Source organism: Primulina eburnea, chromosome 15, assembly GCF_022965805.1.
Source record: "Primulina eburnea isolate SZY01 chromosome 15, ASM2296580v1, whole genome shotgun sequence".
NCBI classification, from domain to species: Eukaryota; Viridiplantae; Streptophyta; class Magnoliopsida; order Lamiales; family Gesneriaceae; genus Primulina; species Primulina eburnea.
The window spans coordinates 31,168,792-31,192,085 of record NC_133115.1 but is presented as its reverse complement, the minus strand read 5'-3'; the positions used below and the strand labels follow the sequence as shown (position 1 = coordinate 31,192,085).

Sequence of the window (23,294 nt, the reverse complement as noted above, 5' to 3'; positions counted from 1 at the left end):
TAATATTATATAGCAATATCGAAATTCCAAAAATTAAACTGGAAAGATTAAAAATATATTTAATTATAATATATTACTTTAATATAAAAAAAGATGAAATTCTTAGATAGAATGCATTTTGGTTTTTTTGATTATTTGGGAGCAGAAAATATATGAAAGTAACGTGACACTGAGCGAAATAATGTCACGTTTCTGGAAGAAAAACATGCACGTACGGTCCGAGAGAGGGAGGACTCAAGAACAATTTGGTTATTTTTTATCTAATTATTATTACATTAAAATTATCTTGTTCCATTTCCGACAGAGAAATCTCTAAATAATGTCGTTTTTATATCGATTCCTCTTCAAATTAAATGACGCATGATTCGTAGTATTTGTCTTTCTCTGATTCTGCTCTCATTCTCTTGTTTTTCGTTTCACCCCTCAATACTTTCCCTTGCAAGCCTAGAAAAACAACAGTGAAATTCTTTGATTTTATCCGAGTCATACATCTGCTCTTGTCTACATTTTGAGGCGGGTTCGAAATTCTCGGAACAGCCCACAGAAATGAAGGTCCGATTCTTGATCCACTCTCTCTGTTTTTCTTGGTGCTGCTGATGATTGAGTTCGAGCTCTTGTTTCCCTTTTTGCATTTCTTTTTGTTCTTTAGTCAGTATTTGCTTCTCTGAAATACGGGAAAAAGGTGAAATTTTTGGAAAGTTTGTTACCATTTGTTAACATGTTTTTTCATTTCGTTTAGTACTTTGGTTGAATGGTATAAACTTGAAAGCAAAGACTTCATTCCGTTTTTTTTTTTGGGAAACTTTTCAGAAGGTTGTCTTGAAATTGGATTTACAAGATGGGAAAGACAAGAGGAAGGCTTTAAAAACTGTGTCAACTCTTTCAGGTATGAATGATTTTTTGTGCTGTTTAATTCATTTCAACATGAACCGATTAATCTAATAATTTTCATTTACCAATTGAGAATTTTCCCAATTTCGTATACATTTGTTTGGATGTGTCATTTTAAATACACTAGTTGTGATTATATCTAATAAAATAGACGCCTGTCATTGCTAGTGAAAGAATTAATTTCCCTTCAGCTAGTATAGTTGGTTTGTTGTTAAATTGCTTTGCATATGCCACACATGTATTCAAAGGAAGATAGGGTCATAAATGGTGTGATTTTTGAGTGGGTCTCATGTGAGACCGTCTCACGAATCATAATCTGTGAGAAGGATCAACCCTACACATATTCACAATAAAAAATAATATTTTTGGCATAAAAAGTAATATTTTTTCATAGGTGACCCAAATAAGAGATCCGTCTCACAAATACGACCCGTGAGACCGTCTCACACAAGTTTTTGCCGTGATTTTTTAGGAGTAAAAAGAGATTATTTTTTGCGGATACAGTATTAAAAGTATTTATTGTTGCAACGAAAAGAAAATATAAGATTGCCAATTTGAGATTGTAGGAAAGCGTTAGGATTATTTTGTTCGACAGGTGCTCGAAATAATGATAATATCATAATAGGATGTAAAATAGTAAATTTGTGTTTTGTCAGAATTAAATGTTGTGCCAGATGTTACAACATCTCGGACAACAACTATATGCAGCGGAAGATTAACTTTTATAACACAAATTGACTTGAAATAAATAGATGGACAAAATTAAATTTGCACAAGTATAAATACTTGTGTGGTGCCTTATGGCAAAAATTAATCACTAGAAAATCAAACCGATTACAAAAACCTATCACTAGTGATTATTACAAAAATCAATTTCCTCAACAAGTTGAGAAAATAAAGATTTCAAAAAAAACCAACAATATTAAAACGTGAACAAGAAAGCAAAACTTGATCCCGAAAAACACGATCAATTAGATGTAATCTTCAGTCAACACCGTTACGGATGTTGTCTGTAGATGTTGGCAACATTCAGAGCAACACGGGATCAACACTCTTCAAAACAGCACGTCTCTTGAATAGGATTTTCTCTGAAATTCTGAACGTGCACAAGTGAGTGAATATTGACCGAGGAAGAGAGAGCTTCAATGATGTCCTTGGTCTCTTATTTATAGATGTAGATTTTATCTTCACAAGGAAACCTATTTCACAAGGAAAGTGAGAGTTTAATATGAAATAAACTCCTTTTAAACATTGATATCATATCTCCAAGATCTTTATCATAAATATAATATCTAGAAAATCTTTATCATAAAAATAATATCTAGAAATGTAAAACTCAATATTCCACATGATATTATATCACAATAAAATTTTAACATAATTATCTAGAAAGGCAAACCATAATTAAATATAATATTCAATCAAATCAACAAAAAAAATAATATTAAGGAAATCAATTTAATATAGAAATTATATTTCCCTTCAGAAAGAAACTGGGCGGTTGTGCTGATTACTGTAACGTTGATAACATTTTGCGTAGATAAATCTACTGGTTTCACATTCAAGTGTACTGGTAGCTAGATGAGTAAATCATAGACTGAAAAACGATTTTTAAGTTCATTGGCTTTTTTTTCTTTGTAACGCTTTACGTGATGGAACTCTTCTCTTGGTTTTATGACCTAACACCGGGGAAAGAGACTAATAGGTGCACTGTTATACTCGTAGTAATCATGCTGAACTTGATAATATTTATCCCATTGTGTTGTAGGAATTGATGAAATCACCATTGATGTGAAAGGAAAAAAACTAACAGTGATTGGAACGGTTGATCCCGTGAGTGTGGTGAGCAAATTACGAAAAAAGAATTGGCCATCAGACATCATCTCCGTTGGACCAGCCAAAGAACCTGAGAAGAAAGAGGAGCCAAAGAAAGAAGAACCCAAGAGGGATGAGGCAAAGAAAGAAGAGTCGATAAAAGAAGAAGCCAAGAAGGAAGAAGTCAAGAAGGTCGAGAAAAAGGCTGAACCAGAGGTAGTGGTCGGGCCAGTAATGCCACACAAGGCTTACTACCCTCCGATGAACACGTACTACTACATGCATCACAGCAATGAAGAGAACCCCAATGCTTGTGTTATCTGCTAAAGTATGCTAAAATAAGTAGAGGGGCTTCTATTCCTTTTTTTCTTGATCATGGTTTTGTTTAAAATCTATGCAAATCCAGAGGAAAAACTTCATAAACCGACCAATTCTGCTGTTATGTCGGCATCAAATGACGCTAGCTTATCAAGAACTTTGTTACGAGTATTCAAAGTTAAGAAAAAAAAAAAAAAAAAAAAAAAACTTTGTTACGAGTATAGAATTAAATAAAGTTTTGATTATCATTCTTGGTGCATTGTTTAAGTTTAATATAATTTTCATAATCCTTGCGTGTGTTGGGGAATTACCCCGAAGCGATGTCGACCACGATGATAATAGTATCCAAACTTGCGGAATAAAATAATCAACAAGAACACAAGGATTTACGTGGTTCATCCAAAATAAGCTACGTCCACGGAGCTACTGCAACTTTTATAACTGGAAAAAATATTACAACAAGTGTATACAACTATACACTCAATATCTCACACTCCCAACCCGAGTATAACCGAGAAAATATTTTCTCTAGCTCACACAAGAGAATATCCGCACTCAAAAAAAATACAATTTTTTTTTTCTATGCACTCTCTTTTTATCAAAGCTGAAAAGCTTTTGATTTTGAGATACAATAACTGAAAGAATTGAGCTCTATTTATAATTGATTAATTCGTTCAGTTTTGTAAATTCTTTCGACGTGGGATACGTTTTTTTATTATTTAATTTAATGTGGGTCTCACCCCATTAAATTCTTACCTAACAGCGTGCCCATAATTTTGTTCAAGTGATATGCCACGTGTACCTGTGCAGTTGAAATTTTTGCTGTAAAGTTGCACTTGTGCACGTAATTGTCTTTGTTTGTTTCTTGTTCAAAGCAAAAATATTTGAAGGAGCACTATGATGGATTGGTTTTTACAGGACAAAATTGCAATGGGTAGTTATTTTTAAATGGAACTATGGCTTGGTTCACGAATTATATATTTAGGGGATCAATCCCACGCAATAGCCGTCAAATATAACTTCCATATATGACATACTCCTAACGGTTTTGTGTGAAAGATAATGCATTAATTGGATATACATCTTTGTTTCATCCCATGTTTTAATTTGTTCAAGTTCTACAAATGATTATAGTTATACATTAAGATTGAGACTTGGACCTAACTCAACTCCAAAAACTAGCTCAAGAGAGGATGATTATCCAAACCCATATATGCAATTCTTAGATATTTTATTTAATCGATGTAGGACAACTAACACACTATTTTCACACCTAGGAATGAACATTTGGAGTGTGAAGTTTACAAATGACCAAACTATGGGTAGAACAGATGGTTCAACTATGAACATTCTAACACTTAATGGTAGAACCTCAACTCTGATATCATATTACGAGTAGGGCTGTAGTACACGAGAGGTGGAAGAAATTACCTACTCTGTTATCCTTTTCCAAAATGATCGATCGTTACATATGGGCTAAGTACAGCTATCAAACTTACTAAACCAACTTAAACTAACTAAACCAATTTAGAACTAACCAACAAATAAAGTCAAATAAGTACATGTGTTTAAAATTGCAAGTCATATTCATTGCACTGATGGTACATTTCAATCCATGTCTAAGATACATAATGTGTCGGTGATATTGCACAATCGAACCACAATTTCCGTTGATTACATTGGTGATGTTCAGCTCACTTCAAATATTACACTTCGCAGGGTTTTATTCCTTGGATACCCACCTGGTGTTAAAGGTTACAAATTGTATGATCTTGATAGCAAACAGATTTTTTTGTCTATGAATGTGATCTTCCATGAATATATCTTTCCATTTCATACTCATACACACCTATATTTCCCTCGGTTAATCCATTCCCTGATATTGTTCTTCCCTTAGCTCAGCCTGAAGCTTGCCTTGATACTCCTACTAAGGATCCTGCTTCAGAACGTCCATCATCCTTACCTCAGCCTCGTCATTCCACTCGTATTCAGAAACAACCATCTTATCTCCAAGACTACCACTGCAATCTTTTTCATGGTTCTGACCCATGCAGCCTTCGGTGCATATACACCATATCCTTATCTAACTATATTTCCTATGACCAATTAGCACATGCTTACAAAGCTTTTGTACTTGATGTCTCTTCTGTGTTTGAACCAAAATCCTATCACCAAACCATCAAACACCTCGAGTGGCAGCATGCAATAACTGTTGAGTTAGCTGCTTTGGAGAGTAATAATACTTGGTCGATCTTTCCTCTTTTAATTGGTAAACACTCGATTGGTTTCAAGTGGGTCTATAAACTCAAACTTCATGCAGATGGCTCAATTGAAAGACATAAAGCTAAGCTTGTTGCTAAAAGATTTAGCCAACATGAGGATGTTGATTTCTTAGACACGTTTTCACATGTCGCAAAATTGGTCACCGTTAAAGTTCTTCTTTCTTTGGCAGCATGTAAGAATTTGCATTTGGTTCAGCTAGATGTTAGTAACACCTTCTTAAATGGTGATCTATTTGAAGAATCATATGTGGACCTGCCACTAGGATATCAATTTCAGGGGGAGTTGGTTAATAACATGAACCATATGGTGTGAAATCTTCACAAGTCTATATATGAACTCCATCAAGCTTCAAGACAATGGAACTCCAAATTTTCCCAAATTGTGCTCAAGTTTGATCTTGCTCAATCCAAATCTGATTATTCTCTATTCACTAATGGATCGAGTTCAGCATTCGTGGCTCTATTATTATATGTGGATGACATCATTATCACTGGGACGTTTCTTGTGCTCGTTGAATCCTTAAAACAGTTCTTACATAGCCAATTCAAACTTCGTAATCTGGGCAACCTGAAGTGTTTCCTTGGGGTTGAAATTGCTCGATCTTGCACGGGAATTGTATTATCTCAACGCCAATATGCTTTTCAACTTCTTGCTGACACATGTTTTTTTGCTAGTAAGCTTGTTGTGACACCCATGGATCCTAAGGTTCGTCTGAGTTCAGCTAATGTTGAGCCTCTCGAGGATATTATCCAATACTGGCGTCTTGTGGGTCGTTTACTATATCTCACACTTTCGAGGCCATATCTTTAGTTTGCTGTTCAAAAACCTGTTGTTTGGGGTATTCAAATATGAGGGAAAGCAAGAAGAAAACAATGAAAATAGCTTTGTAGAGGCAAGTGTTGAACACTTTGTCCTTAAGAAGAATTTGCCCTCACAATGTGCTAGAGTTTGTGGCATCTTCTCCCAAGATACAACTACAACACTTGAATAAGGAGCACTCAAATATTCAAGTTCTTTCACAAAGAAATGGATGAACTCTCTCTTGTAGAAGAAGGAAGAAGAAGAGATGCAAAAAGATGATATGATATGTATGTTATTTATTATTTTCAAATAATCATGCATTTAATTTTTTTCATGCAAAAGACATGATCTTTCATTCATAGGGAGTGTCCCTTGGCCAATGTAACTGATCACAATCATCAAACAATTCCAAGGAGATGAAAAAACATCAAAAAATTCGAAAAATCCCGAAGGGACGCGTCTGTGCGCGCAGGGGCGCACGCCCGCTCGCACGCTGCCGAGAGCACTCGGCAGGAGCACGCACATGCGTGCCGCTCCGCGCGCATGTGCGCGCCAGCCACTGGCAAGCGCGCGCACATGCGCCCAGGCACGCGCGCATGTGCGCGCTCGGCAGGGGCTGCCGAGCGCTCTCGGCAGCGCCTGCCGAGAGCCCTCGGCAGGAGCGCGCACATGCACGCCGCTCCGCGCGCATGTGCGCGCCAGCCACTGGCAAGCGCTCGCACATGCGCCCAGGCGCGCGCGCATGTGCGCGCCTGCCACTGGCATGTGCGCTCACATGCGCGCAGACCCGCGCGGATGTGCGCGCCGGCTACTGTTCAGGCGCAATTTTTTTTTTCGATTTTCGTCCCTTACACGTTCCGACTACTCGTTTTATGTTCTTTCAACATATGATGAACTCTTTCGAGTTTTATTCAGAACAATCGAACTTAATATTCGTTCATTAAGCTTCGTTTTTCTTTTCCGAATTTTTCCAAATCAAACACATTGATTTACTTGCTTAATTTTCATTCATTAAGCATCAAAATTCCAACAATCCCCCACATGATAACCTTTCTTCCAATTCCATTTTGTGTTATCGGTTGTGTCCGTTTTGGCCATGGAACATATTTTGGCTTCATACGTGTTTCATCGAGGCGGCCCGTCCTCACACGTACATAGGTGATCTCCTTGTAAAAGGGTATTCTATTTACCCCGCTTTTGTAAGCTACGGAATCATTAAAAGTACAATACTTAACCTCACTACCTTTGTAGGCAACTTCACTCGTCGTCTTAGGAATGAGGAGTGATTCTACAAGTTCTCATAATTTAGTTGTCCCATTGAACCAAGATTTTGGGATCTCCAATCTACAAGGTTGGGTTGCCACTATGAAAACTTTATTTGGTAGGTTTTAAGCCCATTCCTCTTGACAGACAGTACATTTGATCTCTATTTAATGCTTTTGTAAGCGGATCCGCTAAGTTATACTTTGATTTAATATAATAAACAGATATAACTCCATTAGAGATCAACTGTCGCACAGTATTATGTCTTCGACGAATGTGTCGAGACTTGCCATTGTACATACTGTTTTGTGCCCTAGCAATTGCCGACTGACTGTCGCAATGTATCAAGATAGCTGGCACTGGACTTGTCCAACATGGAATGTCCTCTAGAAAGTTGCGAAGCCACTCAGCTTCTTCTGCAGCTTTATCTAGCGCTATGAACTCCGATTCCGTACTAGACCTCGCAATGCAAGTTTGTTTCGATGACCTCCAAGAGACTGCTCCTTCACCAATGCTAAATACATAGCCACTGGTGGATTTGGAGTCATTGGTATCAGAAATCCAATTTGCATCACAGTATCCTTCAGTACTGCTGGATACCTTGTGAAATGTAGTCCATATTCAGATGTCTGCTTTAAATATCTAAGCACCCTTGTCAACGCCTTCCAATGTGCATCACTAGGATTACTTGTAAACCGACTTAACTTGTTAACCGCACAAGCGATGTCATGTCTAGTACAATTAGTGATGTACATAAGGCTTCCAATAATTTTGGAGTACTCCAGTTGAGAAACTGGTTCTCCACGATTTTTTGCCAAATGAACATTTACGTCTAAAGGCGTTTTTACTGGGGTATAGTCATAAGCGTTAAACTTCTTTAACGCTGTTCCTACATAATGAGACTGAGATAGGACTATTGCTTCTGGAGTTCTAAAGATTTTAATCCCTAGAATTACATCAGCAATACACATATCTTTCATATCAAAATGTTTGGTCAACATTTTCTTTGTACTCTTAATCAACTCTTGGTTATTCCCCATTATTAGCATGTCATCCACATATAGACATACCATCACATAAGATTCTCGAGTGCCTTTAATATAAACACATTTGTCACACTCATTAATCTTAAATCCATTTGACAATACTACTTTGTCAAATTTTTCGTGTCACTTCTTGGGCGCTTGTTTAAGTCCGTATATTCGTGCCATTGCTTGGGCGCTTGTTTAAGTCCGTATAGCGACTTAATTAAACGACAGACCTTTCTTTCTTGTCCTTTAACTATGAAGCCTTCAGGTTGCTCCATATATATTTCTTCTTCAAGTTCACCATTTAAGAATGCCGTTTTGACATCCATTTGATGTATCTCAAGGTTATGCAAAGCTGCAATAGCAATGAGCACACGAATTGATGTTATTCTTGAAACTGGTGAATACGTGTCGAAGAAATCATGACCTTCTCTTTGTCTATAGCCTTTGGCCACAAGCCTGGCTTTGTATTTTTCAATACTTCCATCAACTCTCATTTTCTTTTTCAATATCCATTTGCATCCCAATGGCTTGGTACCTGGTGGAAGATCCACTAGTTCCCAAGTATGGTTTAGCAAAATAGAATCCATTTCAGAGTTGATGGCTTCTTTCCAATAAGGAGCTTCAGGGCTAGCCATAGCATCTTGTATGTTCTTTGGTTCATTCTCCAACATAAAAGTATGGAAGTCTGGACCAAAAGACTTTGAGATTCTAGCCTTTTTGCTTCTTCTTGGCTCTTGCTCCTTTGAAGAGCTTTCCAATGGTATAGCATTTTCATTTAGAGTTGGATCGTGTGTAGGTACTTGACCTTCATGCTCCATCTCAAGTTTTCGCTTGCTAGAACCATTTTCTTTCCTTTCTTTACAAGGAAATATATTTTCAAAAAATACTGCATTTCTTGATTCAATTGTCATGCCCGTATTCATTTCTGTATTTTCAGATTTGTGCACTATAAACCTATAGGCACTACTATTATGATATGCAGTCGACTGTCTTTGGTCCAATCCGCTCTTGTTTAGGCTTTGGTATTTCAACATTATCTAGACACCCCCACACTTTAAGGTACTTGTAGGAAGGTTTGTGACCTTTCCACAATTCATAAGGTGACTTGTCATTTTTCTTGTGGGGTATCTTGTTCAGGATGTGATTAGCCGATAGTATTGCTTCCCCCCACAAGTTTTGGGGTAGTCCTGAACTTATTAACATAGCATTCATCATATCTTTCAGAGTTCGATTCTTTCTTTCGGCAATGCCATTCGATTGTGGTGAATAAGGAGCAGTCGTTTCATGAATTATACCCACAGATGTGCAGAATTCATCAAACGATGCTCCGTATTCGCCCCCTCTATCGCTTCGAACTCTCTTTATTTGTTTGCCTAGTTGATTCTCAACTTCGGTCTTATAACATTTGAATGCTTCAAGAGCTTCATCTTTCGACCTCAAAAGATATACGTAACAATACCTTGTATTATCATCAATGAATGTCACGTAGTATCTTTTCCCTCCTCTAGTTTGTACAAACTTTAAATCACTGATGTGTATTAATTGTAGAGGAGTCGTACATCTTTAAATCAAGTGGTAAGGCGCTTTGGTAAAATTTGCTTCAACACATATTTCGCATTTTTGTGTTGTATCGACGTTGTGTTTAGGCAATAATTCAAGTTTCATTAAACGTTGCAAGGTATTAAAATTTACGTGTCCTAAACGAACATGCCATAAATGAGAACACTCAAGCAAGTAAATAGAACTCTTGTCTTTATTACTTTCAACAACATTTTGGCTTATAGCCATTACATTCAACTTGAAAAGGTTCTCATCGAGATATCCTTTTCCAATAAAATGACCATTCTTTGTCAATACAACCTTGTTAGACTCAAATACTAGTCTAAACCCGTGTTTGACCAACAGAGACCCCGACACGAGGTTCTTTCTGTTAGCCAAGATCGAGAATATCGGATCACAAAAATTGATTTCTTGTGATTTCAATTTTCTCTTCTTCACAGGATCAATTGTTCTACGTATTTAACACGAATTAATTAATTATAACACACAGAGATTAGAGATTACCTTTGAAGCGTGTTCTTGATCTTTCTCTGCACTGGATCTACGCTCCAAACCTCTAAGTCTTCTCTGGTGTTCTCTCAAACTCTTAACGTAGGATTGTGTGTGGTCACAAGTTACAATATCACATATATATAAGATATATTTGTGATATCTTGTAACAAAAAGATAACTAGAATATCTTTTAAAATAAAAATTTAAATGGACGACAGAATATATTATACCATATCTAGAAAATTAGCTGATAAACTTCCATGTATAATTCTGTCTAGATAAATTTATCCCACATATACCATAAATTATAACTCATATAATTTATCCAGTTTATATTAGAGCCACCAAAGGGATCTGATCGGATTCAATTAAATTAAGCTCCAATAAATTAATTTGATCCAATCAACTCATGATTTATCAAAATAATTTATTAATCTTATTCTATTCCACTAAAAGGATAAGACTGCACTCTCAAATTAATTGATATTACTGAAGCACAAAATCAATAATAATATCCTCTAATTTATCAACCCAACATATCACCCCTGTCGATCAGTTAGAACATCTAAAACAGGGTATCATGACCATATAACCCATATTAGATATTCATAGCTTCTCAACCCTAATCTTCTCTTTGACAGTCCCATGTGATCACATCACATGATTAATTCAACAAGAATGTTGAACTACTGAGCTCAGATTTTACTGTCTTTTAGAAGAACTTGTGAGTTTATGATCATACCTATTGACTAGGTGACAGATTCCATATTACGAATATATGTTCTTTGTTATTTCACTTTAATTCCCAAAACATCGAGATATTGACCAATGGTTTGGTCTCACTCATTGATGTATCAAAGAACTTCAAGTTAGTAATCAAAGTTCATTATCCGCTCAGGATTAAGGTGTTATGTACGACAATCAAGTGATTTTGAATTAGTATGGTCAAATCAAATTCAAATCTCACGTGGTCCAGTCCAATATAACAAAATGTATCCTCAATTTTATTACCAAACCAAAGATAGGCTTCAATAAAATTGAGACGATCTTATCAAAATAATTTGTCCTTATTTATTTACCGATCGTGGACAATAAAACTTTGGATTGAACTACAAATTGAATTTTTCCGTGTTTAACGACTTAAACACTCAATTTATAATAATACAACAATCCAATGGACATATGCATTGCTCAAAATAAATTTATTTAAACAAATAAATGAAGATTATTTTAATTTCAAAATGTCATCAACATATAACAAAAGTACTCAATGGGCATCATACTATCGAACATTTTCCTCCCACTTTCCCTAGAGCAAATGAGTCATGTCTAGTACACCCATATTTTGAATATGTTCCTCAAAAGCTCTAGCAGGTAAGCTTTTGGTGAAAGGATCAGCAAGATTTTCAGCAGATGCTATCTTGCACACTGTCACGTCTCCTCGTTGAACAATATCCCTCATTAGGTGATATTTCCGTTCAATGTGTTTTCCACGCTGATGGTTTCTTGGTTCTTTTGCATTTGCCACTGCACCACTGTTATCACAATATAAAGTAATGGCATTTGATGCAGCAGGAATAACTTCAAGGCTTAGCAAAAACTTTTTCAGCCAAACGGCGTCTTTTGATGCTTCACAAGCCGCTACATACTCCGCTTCCATTGTGGAATCAGCAATACATGATTGCTTGATACTCCTCCAAACAACGGCACCACCACCCAATGTGAATACAGATCCCGATGTGGATTTACGAGAATCTCTATCAGTTTGAAAATCAGAATCAGTATAACCCACAGGTGCCAACTCTGAAGCCGAGTAAACCAACATATACCCTCTAGTTCTGCGAAGATACTTGAGAATATGCTTTACAGCAATCCAGTGCTCTGGTCCTGGGTTTGACTGATATCTACTAACAATCCCAACAGCATAACAAATATCTGGTCGAGTGCATATCATAGCATACATAAGACTTCCTACAGCCGAAGCATAAGGAACTCTTTTCATGTATTCCACTTCACTTGGATTCTTAGGATTGTGGTCCTTTGACAAGTGAATTCCATGTCTGAAAGTTTTTTGACCCTTCTTGGAATTTTGCATTGCATACCTCACCAATATTTTATCAATATATGAAGATTGAGATAAAGCAATCCGTTTGTTCTTCCTATCCCGAAGGATCTGGATTCCTAGAACATAACTTGCTTATCGCAATTCTTTCATGTCAAACTGTTGAGACAACCAATTTTTGGCAGATGTCATCACCCCTACATTATTCCCAATAAGTAGGATGTCATCCACATATAGCACAAGAAAAATCACCTTGTCATCTAAAATTTTCTTATAGACACAAGGCTCATCAAGATTTTGATCGAAACCATAATCTTTCACAGATTGATCAAAAACGATGTTCCAAGACCTTGACGCCTGCTTAAGTCCATAAATAGACTTTTTCAGTTTGCATACTTTATGCTCTTGATCGTTGTGGATAAAACCGTCTGGTTGTGCCATATAAATGGTTTCGTCAAGATTTCCATTAAGAAATGTTGTCTTGACATCTATTTGCCACACCTCATAATCAAAATGAGCTGCAATGGATAATAGGATCCGAATAGACTTAATCATAGCCACAGGTGAGAAGGTTTCATCGTAATCGATTCCTTCTCGTTGGCTAAAACCTTTGGCTACCAATCTAGCCTTAAAGGTCTCTATTTTTCCGTCTATTCCTCTCTTTCTCTTGTAGACCCATTTACACCCTATAGGTCTCACACCTTCAGGAATGTCTACAAGAACCCAGACGGAGTTAATGTACATGGATCTCATTTATGATTCCATGGCACTCCTCCATTGGTCAGCGTCAACATCCTCCATAGCTTCTTTGTACGTGATGGGATACTCCTCTTGTTCAATGGAAACCGCATCAAACGATTCTCCATAGAGCAAGTATCTAGAAGGTTGTCGAATGACCCTCCCACTACGTCTAAGCTGTGGAGGTTCTTGGTTGATTGGAATTGATTGTCGTTGTCTTAAGTTCTCTTCTTGATCATTTCCTTCATTCTCCATTTGGATATGATGGGGTGACCGATCATTGGAACCAATGTTTTCTACCACTTCATTTGTTTGGAAGCCAGTGGTTAATGGTGGTAGAAATGTGAATTCAAACTGAGTAGGTTCAGTGCGGATATCTGGAGTAGATGATTCAGTAATCTCTTCCAAAAGAACCTTACTCTTTGATTCACTCTCTTCTATGTGCTTGTCCTCTAAGAAGGTTGCATTTGTACTTACAAATACCTTCTTGTCTTGAGGACTATAGAAGTACTATCATCTTGTTCCCTTAGGATATCCAACAAACATGCATAATTCTGATCTAGGTTCCATTTTATCCATCTTTCTCTTTAGCACATAAGCATGACATCCCCATATACGAATATGTCTTAGATTAGGCACGCGCCCATTCCACAATTCAAGAGGTGTTTTAGAGACAGATTTAGAAGGAACCATGTTCAATAAGTATATTGCAGTTTGGATAGCATATCCCCAAAAGGATGTACTGAGCTTAGAGAAACTTAGCATGGATCTAAACATGTCCAACAAAGTCCTATTTCTCCTTTCAGAGACACCATTCTGCTGAGGTGTAGCTGGTGCGCTCAATTGGGATATGATCCCATTATCTGATAAGTATGTTCTAAAGTCATTGGACAGATACTCGCCACCTCTGTCTGATCGAAGTGTTTTTATGCTCTTACCTAATTGTTTTTCCACTTCATTTCTGAATTCCTTGAACTTTTCAAAAGATTCAGATTTGTGGGACATTAGGTAAACATAACCGTATCTAGAGTAATCATCAGTGAAGGTGATGAAATACTCAAATCCTCCTCTAGCTTGTACACTAATAGGTCCACATACGTCAGTGTGCACTAATTCCAAAACTTCATTGGCTCTATGTCTTTTAGATTTAAAAGACCTCTTAGTCATCTTGCCTTCCAAACAGGATTCACATACAGGCAAGGATTCCACCTTTAAATTGCTTAAAGGACCATCCTTTACCAACCGTTGAATTCTATTAAGGTTGATATGACCAAGTCTCAAGTGCCACAAATAAGTTTCATTAGTGGGAGACAATTTAATTCGTTTGTTGGATTCAATGTGATGCAAAGAGCTGTCATCTTGTTTTAAGACATATAAATCGTTATTCAAATGTCCCTTGCAAATAAGGGCTTTATTCAAGGTAATATCAACCACCATTTGTGAAAAATGGACATAATATCCTTGTCTAAATAATAAAGCAACAGAAATCAAATTTCTCGTAATCTCCGGAACATAATAACAATGTCTTAAAACCAAATGTTTATTATTCGAAAAATAAAGATAAACAATTCCAACAGCTTTTGCAGACACCACAGCCCCTGTGCCAACTCTTAGAGTATGTTCCCCTTCATTGAGGCTTCTGGTTACTTGGAACCCCTGCAAAGTATTGCATATATGATTAGTGGCTCTAGAATCTACAATCCAAGTATCAGTAGAATCAACCACTAAACAAGACTCAATAAAAGATAACTCACCACTACCATGCTTCTTGGAAGCTAGATATCCTTGGCAGTTTCTCTTCCAATGACCCTTCTCTCCACAATGGAAACATTTTCCCTTAGGCTTGCCATCTACCTTGACTTTCTTCTCATTTTGTTGTGGACCCTTCTTGTTGGGCTTCTTCCTTTTATTCCCATTTTTGCATTTCGGCTTGGAATAAGACGGCCCAACAGAAGCAACAACAAATGCATCACCAGTTTTAGTCTTAAGAACACTTTCAGCATTTTGGAGTTCCTTAATCAACTCAGTCAGGGACATGTTTAGCTTATTCATGTTATAGCTAACCTTAAACTGTGAGAATATCTCAGGGAGAGTCTCAAGTGCCATGTCAACCTGAGTCTCTGATTTGATTTCAGCCCCTAACACCTCAGCCACGGTAAACTGAGCGATCAATGCAAGCATATGATCTCTCACGGGCGTCCCAGGTTTCATGCGCATGTTCATAATGGTTCTAATGGCTGCTTGTCGTGCCTGACGTCCTTGATGCTCAAACATTTCTTGGAGGCTTTCCATGATTTTTGTAGCAGTGTCCATGTTCTGATGTTTCTGTTGCAGCACATTTGAGATGGATCCCAAAATGTAGCAACGGGCCATCTCATCAGAACTGATCCACCGATCATAAGCCTGCCTTTGAGCTGCCGTGGACTCCGTCGTAGGCACTGGACAGGGTTCATTGAGCACAAACTTGTGTTTCTCCGCAGTTAAGACAATCAATAAATTACGTTTCCAATCAATGTAATTTTCTCCGACTAGTTGGTTGTTGGTTAAAATCATAGACAGTGAATTTCCAGTCATTTTTCTGAAATTAAAATAAATTTAAATGAGCAATGCAATAAATAAAATTACGTGTTATGCATGAAATGCATTTGTAGATCCCAAAAACTACTACAACACAGCAAATTACCTAAAACTCCAAAATACATAATTTTTTCTTTAGGAAAAGACATGTTATTTATAGCTAGGCTGGGACCCTCCCACTAAATTCAATATATCTAGCAACTCATGTAATATCAATTTAGTATTGCTTGATTTTGGCCATCAAAAATATTGTAAAAATATTCTATAGGAAATTCTCACAATATCATTGACTTAAGTGTATACCCTTAAATTAATTATTTATCAAGTACCAAATTAATTATGTCACCTATAGGGTGGTCACAATTAATTTTACTATAAAATAATTATAATAATTAGTCCAATCAAGTAACCGAAACAATGTAGCCCTCCTATAGGGAGACCAATAAAATTGGCACGAGGCATACATAATTCTTACTAATGGACTAATAAGGGAGACCGTGGGCTTATTAAAAAATATACCCTCTCACACTTAATATTTAAACTTTAATTTTGGGTTTTATCCAATTAATAAAATCATGACTATTTTAACTCTTAAAATAGTTCAATTATTAATCAAAATATGTATTCTCTAAAAATAGAATAAATATAATTTTATGCATGACAATATGGTACCTAAAGCGCTGTTTATGCAATCTATATGGCATGATACATGAATGACAAATATAAGCAATAATTAAACAAGAACAAATTTATGGCTCATCCTAGACACAATAAAATTAAAGATCTAATTGAGCCCAAAATTGGCCCAATACTTCAATTTAAAAAATTTCAGCCCAAGATTAATCCAGCAAATCGGATCTGACCCGAAAGCCCTTGACCCGAACTTGCGACCCAGAACCCGCGACCCATCATCAACCCTACAGAAAAATCTCCTGGATCCGACCCGAAATCCCATGACCCGAGACCGAACCCCCATCATCATCTACAACCCTAAAAAAATTCGCCGCCACCGCCGCCGCCGCTGCTGGAATCGCCGGAAGCTTGCGAACGTGAAGATTTCCACCGCGCCATCACTGGAAAACCATCGTGACACCATATCTATTTCGAAAACGAAAATTGGTGCTCGATTTTTTCAGATCCAGCGCCTAAAATCGTGGTGATTTTCGCACCTCTTCCGCCCCGCTCCACCGTGAAGAACGACGCGTGAGAAGGACCGGAAATCACCTTCACATTCATCCCTCATCCTCGCGGCCGCGGCGCTCCAGATTTCTTGATCCAGATTCGCATTCCATGGTGGATTTCGGAAATGGAAAACAGGTCCCTGACGTTGTGAAGAAGACGCACTCTGGTCCCTGGAAACTTTGGACGAAATTTCAGTCTGGTCCCTTGAGTTTTAATGGAAATTGCATCCGGCCCTCCAGTTCTTCAAACAGAAGCAGAAAAGCCCAAATCCGAAAAATACAATAAAAAATTGCACGAAAATAAACAAGGGAAAACATGGAGTCGTAATCCACCCCCTTGGTTACAGACTCGAAAATACGAAGTACAATTTCACCAAAAAAACTAAGGCCATAAACCGTTCAAAAATTAAATAAATCATTCATTCAAACCATAATCACATAAATCTAACACCGCTTTAAACTAAAACATGCATAAATAATTAATTAATTAATTCGCAATACGCAAAACAATATCAAAACCCGTGGCTCTGATACCATATGTTAGCCAAGTTCGAGAATATCGGATCACAAAAATTGATTTCTTGTGATTTCACTTTTCTCTTCTTCACATGATCAATTGTTCTACGTATTTAACACGAATTAATTAATTATAACACACAGATATTAGAGATTACCTTTGAAGCGTGTTCTTGATCTTTCTCTGCACTGGATCTACGCTCCAAACCTCCAAGTCTTCTCTGGTGTTCTCTCAGACTCTTAACGTAGGATTGTGTGTGGTCACAAATTACAATATCACATATATATAAGATATATTTGTGATATCTTGTAACAAAAAGATAACTAGAATATCTTTTAAAATATAAATTTAAATGAACAGAATATATTATACCATATCTAGAAGATTAGCTGATAAACTTCCATGTATAATTCTGTCTAGATAAATTTATCCCGCATATACCTTAAATTATAACTCATATAATTTATCCGAGTTTATATTAGAGCCACCAAAGGGACCTGATCGGATTCAATTAAATTAAGCTCCAATAAATTAATTTGATCCAATCAACTCATGATTTATCAAAATAATTTATTAATCTTATTCTATTCCACTAAAAGGATAAGAATGCACTCTCAAATTAATTGATATTACTGAAGCACAAAATCAATAATAATATCCTCTAATTTATCGACCCAACACTTTCTTATGTCCGGTACATGAAGTACATCAACAAGGGTTACTTGCAAATCCGATGTCATCTTCAGTACGACATTTTCGGTGCCCACCACCTCAGATGTAGCGGAGTTCCCCATGTATATTTTCTCCCGGTCGATGGAGTGTATAAGGAGAACATCCCTTTGTTGGAGCATATGTGTCGAGTTGCTCCCGTATCAACCCACCATTCATTGGAGTTTTCCATCAAATTGGCTTCCAAAATAACTGCAGACAAATTAAGTTCAGAAAAATCAAATGGTACCGAACTTTCTTGAACTACGTTGGCTTGAGGATTTCCCTTCTTTGGCTTCCTACAATCCTTAGCCATGTGATTTGGTTTTCCGCAGTTATAACAAGTGCCTTTGAACTTCTTCTTGTTTGGTGGTTGTTGGCCTTGTTGTGGTTGCTTCTCAAACTTCCTTTTCTTCCCCTTGAAACTCGCTTCAACAATGTTCACCCTTGGTGCCATCTTACTTGCCTTGGCTTCGGTGCTCTTGTTGTCCTCTTCTATTCTCAATCTCACAATGAGATCCTCCAATCCCATCTCCTTCCTTTTGTGCTTCAAGTAGTTCTTGAAATCCTTCCACAATGGAGGGAGTTTCTCGATCATAGCAGCAACTTGGAAAGATTCGCTTAAACTCATTCCTTCCGCATGAATCTCGTGCAAGAGAAGTTGTAATTCTTGCACTTTGACTCATCACAGATTTTGAGTCCACCATCTTGAATTCCAAAAATCTCCCAACAATGAACTTCTTCAAGCCCGCATCCTCCGCCCTGTATTTCTTATCAAGCATATCCTAAAGTTCCTTGGCGGTCTTGACTTGACAATACACATTGTACAATGCATTGTCAAGTCCATTGAGGATGTAGTTCTTGCATAAGAAATCACTTTGGTTCCAAGCATCCAAAGCGGCCCTCATGTTTGTGTCTGTCTCGTTTTCAGCAACGGTGGGAGGATCCTCCTTCAAGAACCTTGACAAACTCAAGGTTGTGAGATAGAAAATCATCTTTTGTTGCCATCTTTTGACGTCCGCACCAGAAAATTTCTTTGGTTTCTCTCCTTGTGCAATGGTTGCATGTTGAGTTGTAGATGATGATGCCCATGAAGAAAACAATGAAAATAGCTTTGTAGAGGCAAATGTTGAACACTTTGTCCTTAAGAAAAATTTGCCCTCACAATGTGATAGAGTTTGTGGCAATCTTCTCTCAAGATACAACTACAACACTTGAATATTGAGCACTCAAATATTCAAGTTCTTTCACAAAGAAATGGATGAACTCTCTCTTGTAGAAGAAGGAAGAAGAAGAGATGCAAAAAGATGATATGATATGTATGTTATTTTTTATTTTCAAATAATCATGCATTTAATGTTTTTCATGCAAAAGACATGATCTTTCATTCATAGGGAGTGTCCCTTGGCCAATGTAACTGATCACAATCATCAAACAATGCCAAGGAGATGAAAAAACATCAGAAAATTCGAAAAAACCCGAAGGGACGCGTCTGTGCGCGCAGGGGCGCACGCCTGCTCGCACGCTGCCGAGCAGCGCTCGGCAGCGCCTGCCGAGAGCTCTCGACAGCGCCTGCCGAGTGCTCAGGAGCGCGCGCTCCGCGCGCATGCGGGGGCATGTGCGCGCACATGAGCTACTGTTCAGGCGCAATTTTTTTTTTCGATTTTCGTCCCTTACACGTTTTGACTACTCGTTTTATGTTCTTTCAACATATGATGAACTCTTTCGAGTTTTATTCAGAACAATCGAACTTAAAATTCGTTCATTAAGCTTCGTTTTTCTTTTCCGAATTTTTCCAAATCAAACACATTAATTTACTTGCTTAATTTTCATTCATTAAGCATCAAAATTCCAACAAAACCAAGCCAGTTTGTGTCTCACCCTCGCATACCCCATTTACAAGTTGTCCATCATCTCCTTCGATACATCAAAGGGAATCCAGGTTAGGGTCTTTTCTTCTCAGCATCATCCCCCCTACAGCTAAAAGCTTTCTGTGACGCTAATTTGGCAGCTTGTGAGGACTCTCGGAAATCGGTTACTGGATTCTATATCTTTCTTGGACATTCTCTTGTATCATGGAAAGTCAAGAAACAGACAACCGTGTCCTGCTTAGCGGCAAAGGCAGAGTATAGAGCACTCGCTACAACAGTAGTGGGATACTTTGGATGAACCAGTTACTCTCAGATTTTTCGATTTCTTGATGGATTCCGCAACTATTTGCCGTGATGATCAAGCTGCAGTACATGTAGCGTCGAATACAACTTTCCATGAACGCAAAAACATATTTAAATCGATTGCTATTTTGTCCGAGACAAAGTACAGGAAGAGAGTATCAAGCTTTTGCATATACGCTCACAACACCAGCTGCGGATATCCTTAGCAAGCCCTAACCTATAGCTCCTTTAGCACATCTAATGTCCAAGATGTCTATAAAGGATCTTTACAGCCAACTTGAGGGGGTGTTTTAAACACATGTACTTATTTGACTTTATTTGTTAGTTAGTTAGTTCTAAATTGGTTTAATTAGTGTAAGTTGGTTTAGTTATTTTGACGATTGTACTCAACCCACATTTATATGTTTATTTTTTTTTGTTTTTTGTTTTTTTTTAACCCACATTTATATGTTCATGATTGATCATTTTGGAAAGGATAACAGAGTAGATAATTTCTTCCACATCTCATGTACTACGGTTTTGTTCGTATTATTATATATGGTTTTATTGCCCATATGTACCGATCTATTCGTTTTATATATTTATCATTTAATTCCACAAATTCATATCCAAACATGAATTTGTAACATGTTTATTTTGTTGTGATTATTATTGTTTTTCCTTATTATAAATATTTTGTAGAAGATCAAAATTTGTTTTTGATAGTCAAACTCCAACTCTTCAAAATCAAAGCACGCCATTGTGGCGGCTTTGTTTGAAGAAAATTGCTCTTCAAAACAACCTTAGCCCTTAGGTTAGGTGCGTATGTTCGTAGGATTTTGACTGAAAAGATGGGGCCATTGGCTTTAGGCTGTCGCGTTTACATTTAATAACTTGGCAAGAAATTATTGATTTATACTTTTGAAGCAACCAATATAGATGTATGTACGTACATATATAACACTTTCATTAAATATATGTTATACATCTTATCAGAGAAAGTCTTTTAACAAGAGTAATTAATTTTGATGTTTTTTTTCAAGTTTGTAAATAAAAATATCCTTCTATTTTGTACATAAAATAAGAATCATATTTAAACACTTTTATTAGTATCAACACTTACATATTTGAGTATTAATTAATTTAAGAATATTTAGGTAAAAAAATTTAAATCAATGTATGGATTTATATATTTAAAGTATCGATTGACTCAAATTGGATACAAAATTATGATTTACACTTTCAGTTTTAGAGACATAAAATGTAAACACATAGGTCAAATATTTTTCTATCAAATCTGAAATAGTTGATATCGAAAACTCATATTTTTATAATATATATTCAGTTACTGTTACTTGTTTTTCACATCAAATTTGATATTTTAGCTCAAGACATTGGATTTACTACTGTAACTCGATTAATGTTTTTTGTAACTCTAAAAAATGCCTCACTGATTGAAATCAGCTGAAGCCGTTCAAAACCGCACATACAATTTTATGTGAAAAATTGCAGTTTTCAAAAATATTGATAACGCGAACTGCACATGGTAATTCGGTTCTAATTTTTCGAAAAAGCAAATCAATCTCACTGTTATTACCGTTAGGTGTATACTTCATGTGCCCATTGGGAAAAAATATAATATAAAATTTTTTGTAAGACGATCTCATGAGTCAATTTTGTAAAACAGATATTTTATTTGAATCATCCACTAAAAATATTATTTTTATGTCAAAATTATTACTTATTATTATAAATATGAGTAGAGTTAATTCGTCTCAAATCAATTAACATGTTACAAAATGCTTGTATTTAAATTTATTTGTTTAATTTCAGTGATTCACTAATTTGTGATGCAAATGGTACCATAAAGTTATGTAAGACTTTGGACTTCGGAGAATAATATAACGATAACCTCAATCATTTGTTATTTCAGTCCCTATTATTTTAAATAAATTAATCACAAAATCAAACTTCTAAATTTATCGAATATTACTCATAGATATTCTAAAGAGTGAGTCTCATGTGAGACCGTCTCACGGATCTTAATCTGTGAGACGGGTCAACCCTACCTATATTCACAATAAAAAGTAATACTCTTAGCATAAAAACTCATATTTTTTCATGAATGACCCAAATAAGAGATCCGTCTCACAACTACGACCCGTGAGACCGTCTCACACAAGTTTTTGCCTAATCTAAAATACATATTCCGTTTGCGTCAGCGTGTTGTTTATAATTAATATACAATGCAACCTATATGCATGATCATGGACAAAACTGGGGAGAAATTGAAATTAAATGAATGTTAAATGATATCATGTTTAATAATTGAATTTAGAAGGTATATATTTGAACAATATAAATTGAAAGAAGGAGGATGTGAACTCCTTTTTTTTTTTTTTTTGCATAAAATCTTCCAAACATCTAAAAACAATTTGAAATCATGATATAATTTACCTAGACATAAGTTTATCCTTAAAAAAAATTAGGATGAGCTTGGATTAGATCATTTCAAATCATATTATTTCAAATCCATTATCCACATTTGATTAAAACTGTTTTTATAGTAAGATATATTATAGCATGTTTACACTATACCTGACACAAAGATCCTAAATTTTGAACGAAATCTCGATTTCGAGATTCAACATAAAAAATACATTCACTAGCTTAAGTCAAAATTTCTTTTTAAATCAAAAGATTTGTTGTCTCAAATTAAATCCATTCTTCCAAATATATCCTACCTAACCTTCTCCGGCATCTTATATTTATTTCCCGAATGAAAATGGGCCCGGAAGACGGGACTTGCAAATGTGAACAATGTCATACTCTTTATTAGGGGTGGGGCCTAAGCCTCAAACCGACCAAATGAAGGGATGACCATCCACAAAACAGTAGGCAAAT

At 36.4% G+C, this 23,294-nt stretch overlaps 3 protein-coding genes across 3 annotated transcripts; 1 reads left to right on the top strand and 2 right to left on the bottom strand.

Moving 5' to 3' along the window:
• The first annotated feature begins 308 nt into the window (after positions 1-308).
• On the top strand, positions 309-3,206 carry LOC140814188 (heavy metal-associated isoprenylated plant protein 39-like). Its single transcript, XM_073173088.1, has 3 exons — positions 309-552; positions 811-886; positions 2,660-3,206. The coding sequence occupies exons 1-3, from the start codon at positions 547-549 to the stop codon at positions 3,031-3,033; spliced, it is 456 nt and encodes a 151-aa protein (XP_073029189.1). The 5' UTR covers positions 309-546; the 3' UTR covers positions 3,034-3,206.
• Positions 3,207-11,763: 8,557 nt separating this feature from the next.
• LOC140815645 (secreted RxLR effector protein 161-like) lies at positions 11,764-12,549 on the bottom strand. The gene has a single exon (XM_073174720.1). It carries the CDS (start codon positions 12,547-12,549, stop codon positions 11,764-11,766), a length of 786 nt encoding a protein of 261 aa, XP_073030821.1.
• Positions 12,550-15,160: 2,611 nt separating this feature from the next.
• Positions 15,161-15,828, bottom strand: LOC140815644 (uncharacterized). Its single transcript, XM_073174718.1, has 2 exons — positions 15,228-15,828; positions 15,161-15,183 (listed from the first exon to the last, which is right to left on the bottom strand). Exons 1-2 carry the CDS (start codon positions 15,826-15,828, stop codon positions 15,161-15,163), a joined length of 624 nt encoding a protein of 207 aa, XP_073030819.1.
• Between the last annotated feature and the right edge of the window lie 7,466 nt (positions 15,829-23,294).

What these genes read in the sequence shown, in the direction of transcription:
- LOC140815644 (XM_073174718.1), bottom strand. Translation starts at nt 15,828, where the DNA reads ATGACTGGAAATTCACTGTCTATGATTTTAACCAACAACCAACTAGTC. An exon ending in TGTTCTTAAGACTAAAACTG is followed by an intron (nt 15,184 to 15,227) that starts GTGATGCATTTG and finishes TCTTATTCCAAG; the next exon opens with CCGAAATGCAAAAATGGGAA.
- LOC140814188 (XM_073173088.1), top strand. An exon ending in AACTGTGTCAACTCTTTCAG is followed by an intron (nt 887 to 2,659) that starts GTATGAATGATT and finishes ATTGTGTTGTAG; the next exon opens with GAATTGATGAAATCACCATT.
- LOC140815645 (XM_073174720.1), bottom strand. Translation starts at nt 12,549, where the DNA reads ATGCAAAATTCCAAGAAGGGTCAAAAAACTTTCAGACATGGAATTCAC.